Source organism: Tetrao urogallus, assembly GCF_951394365.1.
Source record: "Tetrao urogallus genome assembly, chromosome: 6".
Classification (NCBI taxonomy): Eukaryota; Metazoa; Chordata; class Aves; order Galliformes; family Phasianidae; genus Tetrao; species Tetrao urogallus.
Genome location: NC_136819.1, coordinates 34,006,790 through 34,020,582, shown reverse-complemented (window position 1 = coordinate 34,020,582; position 13,793 = coordinate 34,006,790). Strand labels below are relative to the sequence as shown.

The 13,793-nt window shown below is 35.4% G+C and overlaps 1 protein-coding gene across 2 annotated transcripts in view; it reads left to right on the top strand.

Annotated features, from left to right (window-relative positions):
• The window catches only part of PRKD1 (protein kinase D1), a gene marked incomplete at both ends in the record, with an annotated part of 107,921 nt that overhangs the window by 80,289 nt on the left and 13,839 nt on the right, over positions 1–13,793 (top strand). For both annotated transcript variants that reach the window (XM_079537771.1, XM_079537770.1), the window contains 6 exons: positions 1,771–1,981; positions 3,227–3,304; positions 6,995–7,199; positions 10,570–10,693; positions 11,505–11,582; positions 12,362–12,641. In XM_079537771.1, coding sequence (XP_079393897.1) covers positions 1,771–1,981; positions 3,227–3,304; positions 6,995–7,199; positions 10,570–10,693; positions 11,505–11,582; positions 12,362–12,641 — 976 coding nt within the window. The remainder of the gene's footprint in view (positions 1–1,770; positions 1,982–3,226; positions 3,305–6,994; positions 7,200–10,569; positions 10,694–11,504; positions 11,583–12,361; positions 12,642–13,793) is intronic.

Sequence of the window (13,793 nt, the reverse complement as noted above, 5' to 3'; positions counted from 1 at the left end):
GTTATGGATGCCCCATCCCTGCAGGCATTCAAGGCCAGGCTGGATGTGGCTCTGGGCAGCCTGGTCTAGGGGTTGGTGATCCTGCCCAGGGCAGGGGCTTGAAACAAAATGGTCTTTGAGGTACTTTTCAACCCAGGCCATTCTATGATTCTATGACTATTACTAACTGATCAATATTAAACAATTTCAATTCTAAACTGAAGCTAGTTTTTTTGTATGTATAGGTACATTACAGAGCCTAGAGATGGAAGGCTCAGGAAGGAAGTAAACATATAACATCAAAGCATGAACTTGTACATTTTCTGTTATTATATGTGGTGAAGAGAAGACAGACACTTTCCTACACTTATTTCAAACTAACTTGCTTATGGTGAATATATGCACGTGGTTCATACAGTGTATTTTGCATATTTCTCCTTGACTGACAGGCCTGCATTTATACACTGAATAAGTGTGAAGCTGGCATTGTTGTCAAATAGTAGGGAAGCTCTAATGTTCAACAAATCTATTGCATGTGCTTCTTTGGAAAGAGATAGTTATGCAGTATAGCCAAAAGAAAAGAAATTGGTCTTTACAATAAGAAACCCATCTGGTTTTTGTAAGAATTATCTTTCTGTTTCTTTGGCAAATATGCTGTGAAGACAAGGCTAGAACTCCTCAGGTTTGTTTACCACCAAAATGGTATACAAATCTCCCCTTGCTCAAAGGTTCTCAGACAGAAGCATACAGAAATTGACTTTTATATTTTAGTGAGCAGGAAATAATAATTGGTCTCTAAGGATGACAGCTTTGTTGTAACATTATTAGTTTGAAGGAAAATAGTTTTCCAAGCTAGGCCAATCCAAAGTTTCAGCTACTGCAGCCTTTGACTAGTGGAGGCCAAATAGAGAATGGCTCATTTTCTAGCCTTCAATTACCTGAACATATTTTTTCAACAAGCAAGAAAATGATGAATTTTAAAACATTAAGTTGCATCTTGTTACTGTATTTTTCTTTTCCATGTTAACTGTGGGTGTAGTTTGTTCCTCAAGGCAGTTCTTAGGAGTAGACAGTTTCCTGAGTCCATAATTTTCTGTGTTATTTACCATATTTACATCCAAATGTATTTAGCAGAAAAATATGGTAACTTATTTCTTTCAGGAATTTTTTTATTCTATTTCTTAGAGAAAGTGTGTCTCAATTCATGTGTATTTATAGAGAGAAATATAAATACCTGTTCTGATTTGTCATGCATAATCTGAGTGTGATAAGGTTAGCAATAGCAAAAGTTATAAGTAAAGTGGATGAGAGATATTGATCTGCTTTTTATCAAAAACCTGTGTGTGCATAGATCAAGATAACAATTTCCTTAATGTTTGTACAAAAGTAGTTTTTCAAACTATAGCTTTGTATAAAACAGGAAATAGGAGAGAAGGAAAGAAATGGTTCTTGTTTTACTCAGAACCAAAAAAATGTTTTTCTGAGAAATTTTTTATGAATCTTTTCATTTTTATAAAAATCTGTTTTTAAATTGAAAATCAACAACAACAACACAGGTTTATCCACATTGTGAAATGTATGATGCTAGTGTTAGCAAACATATTATTTGATCCCATTCTAAGTTTTTAAAAACAATCTCAGGCAGGGGTATATTGCATATTCTGTTAGTGTTTAAAAGCAAAGTATGCTTTTATGACAGATAATTTAATATTTGTGAGGCATATGTATGTTATGCTATTAAAAATGAATAAATCATTATTTATTTTAAATGTCCTTTTATGTATTTCACAGCAAAAAACGCCGTCAGAATCATTCACTGGGCGAGAGAAGAGATCAAATTCACAATCCTACATTGGACGACCTATTCAGCTTGACAAGATCCTACTTTCTAAGGTTAAAGTGCCTCACACATTTGTCATCCACTCTTACACACGGCCAACAGTTTGCCAGTACTGTAAGAAACTTCTCAAAGGGCTTTTTAGACAGGGTTTGCAGTGTAAAGGTAAGTAAACTTTCTCTAGGTATGTAAAAGCTAAGCATAATAAAATTAGTAAATTAACATTTGAGTAACTGATATGTAGGTTTACTCAGAATTTCTTTACCAAAGTGTCCATATGTAGTCACATGATCAATTACATTGGATTATGCTGGGATCAGAATTACACTAGTTCTTCAAGAGCTGGCTGCATGCTATTTATTATTACTCTGTGGTATAGCTGAGGTACCTTACATCTTTGTCACTAAGGTGTAGATTATTTTGTTTGTCACTAGGTGATAGTGTGCTCATGGGCAGTTACAGCAGAATAGTTAACACGTAGAACCATATTCTTAATCTTCATTGTTTTCTATCTGCAAGTTTTTGTGCTTTAATTGTAGCATGTACATTCTTCTCAACAGTTAGAAGTTTGGGGGGAATTCTAGTGGAAGTAAAACAATAAGGTCTTATATGAGAATTAAAAAAAAAAAAAACAGAAAAAGAAAAAGAAAAAAAAACCTTGTTGGCACTGCAGTCCCTTGGTTGGTTTTTGAATCAATCTGAAGTTAAATAATTACAAGGATAGAGGCATCTCTAATATATTTTTTCCTTCCAGACTTTGCTTTTCAAGCTCTTTTAATAAATTACAGCTCTGAGTTCAAGTAAAATGTGTTCCATAAGCCAAAAGAAAATAATTGAAATGACATCTAATAAAGTGCCATTTACAGATGTGAAGAATGTAGAAGTAGACAGTAGTAAAAATATCTGTGAATGAGGGCCTTCACTTAAAACTGTCTAGAAGTTGCTTGATGATGCAAAGAGCAAGTATTCCTCATGTAAAATTGCTAGCTAAGATTCTGCTTCTTCAGTTTTCTTTGGTATTTGATATGTAGTCAAATGTCTAAGCTGAAGTGGATGTGCTGCAGCCTGATCTGCTTCTTGTAATAGAAAAGTATCTCTGGTTTTTCAGCCAAGTACACAGGTATCCAACTTGCTCCCCAAGATCAGTGTAGCACATGGTGCAGTGAAAGCTTCCTGCCATTGCTGTAAGCACTGCTTTCCTTCTCTGTGGGAGGCTGTTGGTGTGTTCATCCTGTCTGCTGTACTGGCAAATGGCATGTGGCCAGGCTAGTTCTCTCTGATCATGTTAAGTTAACTTTGTGCTAGTGAAATGATTGAGCTTTACAGTTATAGGTTATTGCAGGAAAAAGAAATGAAACTGTGGCAGTGAAAAAGACAAATAATTATATTATGTTCCTTTTCTCTTGCCAGACTGTAGGTTCAATTGTCACAAGCGCTGTGCTCCTAAAGTACCAAATAACTGCCTGGGGGAAGTTGCCATTAATGGAGGTAAGTTACTTTAACAGTTGTTTCTGTCATTGTTTAAACCATGAGTTAGATAACAGAGAAGTGTAAAGCCTATGTGTACAAAGACATCTTTTTCCACTGCTTGGGTGTAGCCTTTCCACTAAGATATTTCTTGTATTGAAGATGAAGTGTGGGAGGAACCCTATAAATAGTTCATACATTATCATTTTGGAGCACAGATCTTCAAAATACAGCGCTGAGAGGCAGGCTCAACCATGCCATGGGGGTGGCTTCAGCAGCAAAACTTCTGGGTGATCGTTGCTCACAGAATGCCAAAGTAAATTGAAAAGCCAAATGCATGAGAAGAAGGCTTTCATGCAGTAGATAAAAACACAAAATTGATTTTTAATTTGAGAAGGGAAGAAGTTTGTTTTGGGATAATCTTCCAGAGAAGGAACTGTATACTGGGAGAACTTTGAAGGCCATTTGGGATAAAACTAATGGTATCAGTTGCCAGAATTGAAAGCTTGATTATCTGCAGAATTTCCCATATATGTGCTGTCGGTTTTGTGTCAACTATAGAAATATATGGCTAGGCTTGACGGACAGTATTGGAGAAAAAAAGGGTTTTTGTAGATGAGTTGTTGATTGCCTTGAAAATATCACTTTTCTTTGTGATAAAGGAATGAGAAGTGTGGTAAAGTGTTCAGTGTCTAATGCAAATTATCATATTGTCAGCCTAAACTGCATCTGAGGTTGAGAAGATATTGCTTCATTAGATATCCTTTTTCAAACTTTAAACCAATGATTTTCTTTATTGAAAAGGTACCAACAATAATAAAATCAAAAGTGTTAAGTAATTTTTCATATTTGTGTGACTATGTTACTGCAAAGTTTTTTCTGTTTAATGGCAATTAACATAGGCAAAAACATTTTAGATGCTGAATATCCTGACTTTTGGGAATATTGATGTGGTTCTCAAAGTGCATATCCACTGTCGTACACCTCAAATTTAGCTCTTGGAATCTCCAGTATTTTTTAATATTACATAGAATTACATGGGTTGGAAAGGACCTCAAGAGACCATTGAGTCCAACCCCCCTGCTAAAGCAGGGCACATACAATGGGTCACACAGGTAGGCATCCAGAGGAGTCTTGAGTATCTCCATAGGATGCTCCACAACATCTCTGGGTAACCTGTTCCAGTGCTCCATCACACTTACTGTAAAGAAGTTCTTCCACATATTAATATGGAACTTAAATTTGCACCTCTTGTACCTCTCTTAACCATTACTTGTCCCATAACTTGCTTATGGAGAGGGGTAGACTTAGTTTCAAATCCAAAAGCTAAAAATGTGCTAAACTCATTGATAACAGTATGGAGTTTTCCGTGTAGAAATCTTGAGTAGCTTAGAAAAATCCTTTTTATGCATCTTCCAATCTTGTATACATCTTCCTTTTTTAAGTTTGTAAATAGTTGTGAGCAGAGATTTGCAGAGCCAGAGGAAGTCACTAAGTCTGCTTATAGATGATAAAATTTCTACTGCATGCATTTTAGGTGTGATTTTAAAGGACAGTACAAAATAGGATTGATCAGAAGTGTTAAGGTGGAAAAGCAAGACTTATTTCTGGACAGCTAGACTAAATAAAACAAATTTGCATTTGTTTCTCTGTCACTCTTTTGATTTCCCACTCTTCGTCTCAGACAGCTTCATTCCTTCAACACAATCTTTATCCCCTCCATGCCTTTGCCTGACAAGTAACACACTGTTTTTTGTTTGCTTTCCTCCAACCACGAATCTGACGGCAGACTGATGAGATGTAATGCTTTCTCTGAGGAAAAACTAAGTGAGGGAAGCTTGTACAAAGCCACTTAGGGGTGAGAGTGCTTACTCCATGCAGTATTTTAGAAAGCGCTGAACTTCTTTTTGTGCAACTCTTCAGAATTAGTTCTTTGGTCCTTGGAGCTCTCTGCTGTAAAAATTCTAGAACTTGGCTTTTCCTCACCAATTTCCATAAAATAGTATCCATAGCATTATAGTATAACTCTTAATTTTGTGTCTAAATGAATGACATGTGGTCCTTCGACTTTTCATAGGCAATTTCATTCTGGTGTCTCATTTCTATTCTTACAGAAATTTGGTTCACATTAATTTCCATCTTACTAAATAAAATACCGTATCTGCCACTCTTTCCATCTGCTGTGTGATGCATCTTCCCCAAAATAGTAAGTGAAGGAAGAGCTGAAGCAATAAAATTTCAAGCATGGTCTCATTAATATATATATTAAACACTAAATGTGGGAGGATATTTTTAACTGGCTGTGGGTTTATTAAAAATAGAGATATAAAGCCATGCTGTATGAATAGCAAAAAGGGAGTCCTGAACTGTGAAATATCATTCATGACTGGATGACTGTTTCAGCTAGAAATTAAGTATAATGTGTCTCTTAGTCATACATCAGAAACTTATATATAAACATTTGAAAACTACTGTGTATGGAAACAAATGTTTCAGCCATACACTTCCAGTTCCAGTGAAATACCATCAGTTCAAATCATTTTTCCAGCAGTCATCTCAATGCTCTTATTGTTTTGGAGCATCCCCTATTTTGACTGTCAAGAACTTGCCTACACAAAATTTGGTGAAAATTTCTTAGTGAGAACGTTTGATATCTTCCTGTGATTAGACTTTGTGTAAAATTCCTGTCCATGAGTCTCTGAGTGGGTCCTGAGACAGTGCAAATTATCCAGAAAAATAAAGTTTTTATATCTGACAGAATTTATAATTTTGACTTTTTTCATTGGTTTCTTTTTTCATTGTTGATTTTCTGTGGGTTTTTTTCTTTTTTGTAATGAAGCCTTTAGCTAAGTAATTTTTTTCTCTTTTTCAGTCTTCCAGATTAATCCATTTGCAAGCAAGAGTACAGTAAAAAGTTATTTCTTTGATCTTGCCTATGCAAATTTAATAACAAATGAGAAAGTTTAACATTATTTGAACATACACTTCTTTAACATATTTATACTGTTTATATTATGCACTGTGTGCTAAAACTTAAAACATCATTGTTTTTTCAGTACTATATTACATAGAGCTATTTTATATTAATTAAATATTTCCTTCTTAAGGGCAGGGAATGTCATTTCATTAGAATGGATTACTGCCCATATTGTACAGTCTTCATAGGGAGCACCGGTGCAAAGGAAATATATTTTCTGCCCAAATAAATAATTCACATTATAAATAATCATCTTGGGAGTTGTTTCGATAGTTCATCATCATGTCACCATCATATTACAAAATTTTTAGTTTTGAAATTTCTGCTTTTCTAGCATCAGTTTGCAGCTGTAGCCTGCCAACAGCCATCAAGTCAGTGCACAACATTCAAGCTGCATGGAAAATCTGCCAGAAGATCTCAGAAATAAAACTCACATGTATAGAATGTTTGAATAGAAGTCTATGGATAAGAAATTCTGCCTTGGCTTTGGTAGCTTTTTAGTAGAAAGTTGTAGTTCTGAAAATACTCCAGTTTAATGTGTTTCCAGTTTTCTGTAGTGATTTTCGAAATGGTTGGTTAAAGATAACCTTCACCATTACACACTGAATGCATAGAGACTCAGACAGTAGAATTCCAGAGAGAACCTGGGTTTTTCTGAAGCTCAAAATACGTTAGGATGTTGTGGTTGGAGTATTGTATGTGTTCAGATAATAATTCAAGAAATAATATTCCAGATCTCCTTAGTCCTGGGGCTGAGTCTGATGTGGTCATGGAAGAAGGGAGTGACGACAATGACAGTGAAAGAAACAGCAGTTTTATAGATGACATGGAAGAATCTATAGCTCATGACTCTGAGATTTCAATGACGGGATGCCATAGTGACAATGGGGAAATGCAGGATCCTGATCCAGATCATGATGAGTCTAACAGGATGATCAGGTGAACCTTCCATCTTCTTTTGTATTTATTTGTTATGCCTTATATTATGCGTAAGACTGAAGGAGAAATCTAAATGGACTGCATTCTCACTCATTCAGGATGGAGAGAGTTAGTGATATGTGATGGTTCTGAAATTATGATGAGATTATTTCCTGCACTAGGATTTTAAAAGGAATTTAAATGTAATTGTCAAGCTGAAATTTTGTTCAAAAGATTGTATTTTTTACATATCTGCTCTTTTCTGAAAATTGTGTTGTTGAACTTCATTTGTAAATCAGCAACAGAGAATATTTTTTAAAATGTGTTTATTTTCCCAAACATTTTTTCCCAACTGGAAGTGAAATACTTGGCTATATAGATGAAAGCCAAACAAAACAAAACAAAAAAAAAAACCCTGTGCAATTGACTGATATAATGATGTAATTGGCCTTAGGTGTATTGTTTGCATTTTCATATATCTTCAGAAAGAAGGAACTCTTAACAAACTATGAGTTTCAAGAAAATTACAAAATAAATCAGTGTTTTGAAATGACCAATCAGAAGAAAAAAAGGAATTAAATTGTGCAATTTACTGTAGAAATGTCTGAGGAGAAGAAAAAAATCATTTTTGCTTATTAGAACTGCAGAGTACTAGAGAAAAAAAGTAGTGAACCAAAAATGTATTAAGGTCTTTTCTTCTCTCATTTCTTTGTAGCAAGAATTCTTTACTTTGAAGAACAATTATAGGATATTTTTTCTTCATGAATGCCAGTTTAACCTGCAGTTCCTCTTATTTTGCGTACTAGGAATCTTTTCCTGAAGCATGTTCCCCTAAATTCTCTTTCACTGACACAAACATTTTGCTCTAATTGAAAGTTATCCATTTCAGCAATTAGCAGTTTTACTATCCGCAGCAGCAAGCTGTAAACATTTTCTTCTACATAGGTACTTATATACAGACATGTATCATTAGAATATAAGCATCTGCTATTTATCACAAAATTCAATGTTGTAATGTCATCTTGAATGTCTAAGTCACACTGCATGGATGGCATACTGAGTTCTTTAAAATAGAGATACTGAATTATCTACAGATAAACCAGTTACTTGTTTTACTTAGTTGAGGGGCATCCCTGAAGTTCCAGAAATACCTTCCACTGACTACATATGTCACAAAGACCTAATAACGTTATTTGATAGAGCAAATTCTCAGCTACGAACTTCTGTTTTTCAACATAATCACTACCCTTAGCTATGCATTTTTATCAGTGAAGAACAAGAGCCTGCACACCTGTAAAAACACTTTCCGACACTTTTAAAAATCTGCACCAGTGGAAGTGACCTGCAGATTCACAGCTGCTATGATTGTGCTGTTGCTAGGAAGATGTCACCCACACAGCCCGTTTTTCATTGGCCTGAACAGATAGAAGTAAAAATGCTCCAATTCTGAACTATATGAGGGGTGTGGTAGGATAATCCAGCCAATATTGGTCCATGGTCTTCCAAATGGCATAGGGCCTGCTGTAAAACGAGAAAGGATGTCTTATTTTCTGGCTGGAGTCTGGAAGTTCAAACCTTCAACTTAGATAGTGTTGTGATGTAGTGCTCAAGTTGATGGTTTGTCTGGGTTCCAGGAAATCCAGAACAGTCACACATTTCCTATTCCAAAAGATAGTGCACATCATTTTACCCTCTGAGGAGGGTAATTGAACTTTTCCTCTGATGAGGAATTTATGTGTTGCCATTCCATGGACTGCCATTTTTACTTTTTACTCATAGTGGTGACACCATGTTTAATCATTGGCAATGATGTGATCCAGGAAACTGTCACCTTCAACCTCAAACTGGCCCAGTAGATCCTGGCAAACTTTCATAGGGTATTGTTCACAGGACCCACCTGGCACAAACTTTGTGATATTTCAGCATTGTTACTATTGTTTACAACACTGAAGCTGATATTCAGCTCTATATACAGTTCCCTGAACATAATCTGCCAATTTGCAGGAATTAGCAGATCAAGACACTCTTCATTTCATCATGTGACAGCTGTACATGGCTGTCCAGGATGTGACTTGTTTCTCATGTTGCTGTTGCCACTGCTGAAATGCACCACTCACCATCCCAGTGTGCTCACATCCTCTGTTTAGTCTCTGTAAATGTTCAGCAAGCACTGATGAATGTGAATGGGTGTTATCTTTTCTGCAAAGAAAAACTCATTTCCTCACCTTTGCTTCATCAACACTTCCATGTCAGATGCCATTTTGTCCCAGTGTCCCTCTGCTGCCATCTGTCATATGGCAACAAAATGTAACAGAATATTGGTGGGAAGGTTCAGCCTTTATCTCCATATTACTACCAACCTCCTCTGATGTTTTGCTGCAACATAATAAAATAGGAGATATTACTTTCAGAGCAGCCCTCATATTTATAAGGATATTTGCCATGTTCATGAATTATTTTTCAGAGGTCTATAAAAGGAAAATAAAAAAGGAAATTTCTTTGTCTGACAAGAATATATACATGCAGCCTGTCTGATCACAGCATGAACTCAGTGCTGTTTTCATGTAGGATGCAGAATCTCAAGTTCTGCCAGAAATGACTAAGCATTTATGTTTAGGATTTAAGAAGATGATGAAGCGGATGATTCCATTATTCTGAGTCTGCTCTAGTAATCGTTAACTCCATTTGGCTTTGTTATTTCATAAATCTCTTCAATGCGATGTTCCATGTTTTATCTGATTGTGCTATCATGCATACTGTCAAGTTCCCATGACTTCCTGAGTTACTGTGCTGAGCATTGGAAGTTTTCAGCATGCATACCCAAGTACAGGGCAGTAACACTTTGCTTAAAGTCTTTGAAGATAAACTGCATTATCCTAAACCTCCTTCTGTGAGAGGTTCGTGCAGATTCTCTGCTGAATTCTGGCAGTGTATGCACAGCTAGTTGACACATTTTCTACTGTAAACTGTTATAACTCCACAGTGTGTGTGAACCCAAGAAAGATCACAAGACAGTAATCTGATGGGCAATGCTTACTTTATGAGAGATTCTAGATCAAGTGATGCTCTGAATCATGCATAGCATATGCTTGCGCTATTTCTTCCCAACTCTAGTTGAGGCCCTAGTTATTTGCCCATCATCTTAGCTATCTTGGGGAATATTTTGTGTATGTTGTGTATGTAAACTTTCTATTGGTCTCTGACTTTCTCCTGTTGTGGCATTACAGCTTTTTTCCCTTTGTACTCTCAAGATACTTGGACTGAAAAAACAAAATAGTGTCTGGTCCAGGTCTGTTAGTGGCTACAGATGTTAATGTGCATATAAAAAACATTTTTGCTATTTGTCTAAAATTGTCCTCTTTTAAAAAGACTTTACTGATTTATTCTTAAGCCCTTCAACCAGCAACAATATTCCATTAATGAGAGTGGTACAGTCTGTGAAGCACACAAAAAGGAGAAGCAGCACAGTAATGAAAGAAGGTTGGATGGTTCACTATACCAGCAAGGACACACTGGTAAGAAATACTAAGGAAGACATTACTTCACATGCTATATAACTGTTCAGAATGAAAATTCTAATAGTACATTAATAATTTAAAGTCACTCTTATATGCCATTTTTACAACATCTGTATTTTCCATAGTACTAAATCTGTGGCAGAGCTTGTAAGAAAGTTATTTCACCATACCAGGAGACACTTAAAACACACAGTAGTATCTGAATCTGTGAGTTGCATTATCACAGACCAAATATGAAGACATTCTGAAGAAAGTAAAAAAAAATTAACACTTTAGAGGTTCTGGAAAGTATCTTTATCTTCCAGCTACTGTTTCCTAGATATCTTACTGTTAGGTGAGTTTATACTTTTGTAAAATAAAGGTATCAATAATAATAATAAATAATAATAATAATAATAATAAGTTGTTTTCATTCAGACCTGCAAAAACAGGAATCAGAATGTCAGTATAGGCCTTCTAAAGTGAGCTACTACCAATAGAAAAAGAAAGTTGATTTATTTTATTAACACAACTGCTGAGTGTAACCTTGGGACTATAATGACATGTTTAACTTCCAAAATATGGACTAGTTGAACAGAGCTACATTAGTACAATAAAAGATGAACTTATAAAACCTTAACTCAAACATAAAGGCCTCATAAAATTTTTGTAATAGCGAATGAAACTTTATCCTTCCCAGTTCATCCCTTCAGATGAAAACGTAAACTTTTGGAAATGGTGCATTTCAGAAAAGAGCATTTCTTTAATTTTCTTGAAATTTTCTTCTTGAAAATTGGTAGAAAACTTTTCCCCTTATTTTTCTTTGCAGAGAAAGCGACACTACTGGAGACTAGACAGCAAATGTATTACTCTTTTTCAAAATGATACTGGAAGTAAATATTATAAGGTAAGGAATATTTTTCAATTTCTTTTTCTGCTATCAAAAAGTAATGATTGGAGTGTATTGCTGAATAAATAAATACTAAAGCTGCATAAATAGCACAACTTGGAACTGTTTGTTTTCATTACCTTACTTGCATATGTGGGTATTGCATTTCACAAGCAAGTGTCAAATCAGAAAAGTGTTATTATTATGTTACGTTATATGTTATGCAAATGAAAAGTTTTATATCGGGGCAATTCACTACGAGTGACAAATTTTGCCAAGAAGCTCATCTGACATTCTGTTGTTCATTATATAAATTGTTTCCAAACAATAAAGTGTTGTACATATTATTTTAATTCTGTCCTTTGGAAATTATGTTGTGATTTAAATTGTAAAACATTATTTTAATTCTTGCATCCTTCTACCTGAAGCAGTTAAACTCCTTCCAGAGGAAGTTAGTAAAATGTGTCCTTTAGTCTTATTGAAGATGAAACAACCAAGTTCATGCCTATGTGAAATGTGCATTTGGAATATATATTCATTATGCTTTTATTTACAGAGTTCTTAGCAAGTAAGTTTGCAAATAGTTAAATTTCTACTTGGAAAAAAACATTTGTTATTTTACACTCAGCAGGCCTCTGTGTCAGGGAGTTCCAGGTTACAAGAACCTTTTTGTTCGTATGAGAAACATGTGGATAAAAGCAAGATCTAATGTTATAAATTAGTGAAATAAAATTCATGTCTTAGTTTTATATGTTGATGATCTTTACACAGATTTATTTTATTTTATTTTATTTTAGGAAATTCCACTGTCTGAAATTTTCTCTCTGGAACCTGCAAAAACTTTCACTTTACTGCCTCAAGGAGCCAATCCTCATTGTTTTGAAATAAGCACAGCAAATATAGTCTATTATGTTGGAGAAAACATAGAAAACCTCTCAAGTGTTCCACTGAATAATGGTGTTCTCACTAGTGGTATTGGCACAGATGTGGCAAGAATGTGGGAGATTGCAATACAGCATGCCCTGATGCCTGTCATCCCTAAAGGTGCATCAATGGGGTCGGGACCCAGCCTACACAGTAAGTATGTTTCCTCCATTTCAGATAAATGCAGTCATTAACAAATAGCATGGCTCAATCTTCTGCATGGAAATATTGCCCAACTAGTAAAGGCTTATCAACTGTCTGTGTATTTTAAAAGCCACAATTTTTCATTCATGTATTTCCAGTTTATATTAGGTCATCTGTGTTGATATACAATGTGCAAATTTGATAGTGAGCAAATAGTTGTTCTACTCCTAAGGCATCTCTTCCATATTTGTGTGTTGATGACAAGAATGACAGCTTCCTTGCGAATTGGCATGAAGTTTTCTGAGCTCCAGTTGGGAATTGATAGATGTTTCCCATCGTTATTGTAATTTATATTGCTATATATCGCAGAAGCATCCATTCACTCTTTAGGTCACTGCAGCATAGATTATATGCTTTTTTTCATCACATTTGGTTATACGCCTGCCACAAACATTCTCCCATGATGAGATGAAATGAACTCAAGTGTGAAGAACAGCTGTTCTGTTCACAGGGAGGTATGGATGTTACCCAGGACCAAAAGGGCTAAATATATCTTTGCCTCTGATTTATATACTTTTGGATAATTCCCTACCAAAGCTAGGACATTATGTAAACAAACATGAAACTGGTTTATATCTTTTAACGAAGTAGCACAGACCAAACAGTTCACCACTACCAAGTATGTGCCGCTGTGGTTTCTTTGCTAATTGTACTTAGCCTACTCAGTGTAAAGCAAATTCAGATATGTCTACACAAACTGGATCAGACCTTGTGTTGCAACATAGATGTGCTTTAGCACTTGACATCTGGATGCTATTAATGCAGTGTGAAATACTAATGAGACAGCAAGCCCTTCAGGAACTAAATAGTACAACAGGCTGTGGCATACATCTCCAGGCACAACAGCTCACATATCAGAATAGATCATCTCTGTCTTTTTCTTTCTCAGCTATGTTCCTACATGAAATACTGTCAAGTTTGGATGTCATTCCAGTCATGTTGGTTGCCTAGTGCTCCTGGTTTGAGCTCAGTGTAGTTAAATATATCATCTAAAATGCTCGACTAAGAATTATAGCTCTCTCCTTTGCCTCCTTAGAAGTTTAAAATTTTATTCTGTTAATTCATACTTCTCTTCTGCCAGTGCATCACCACTAGCTGAAG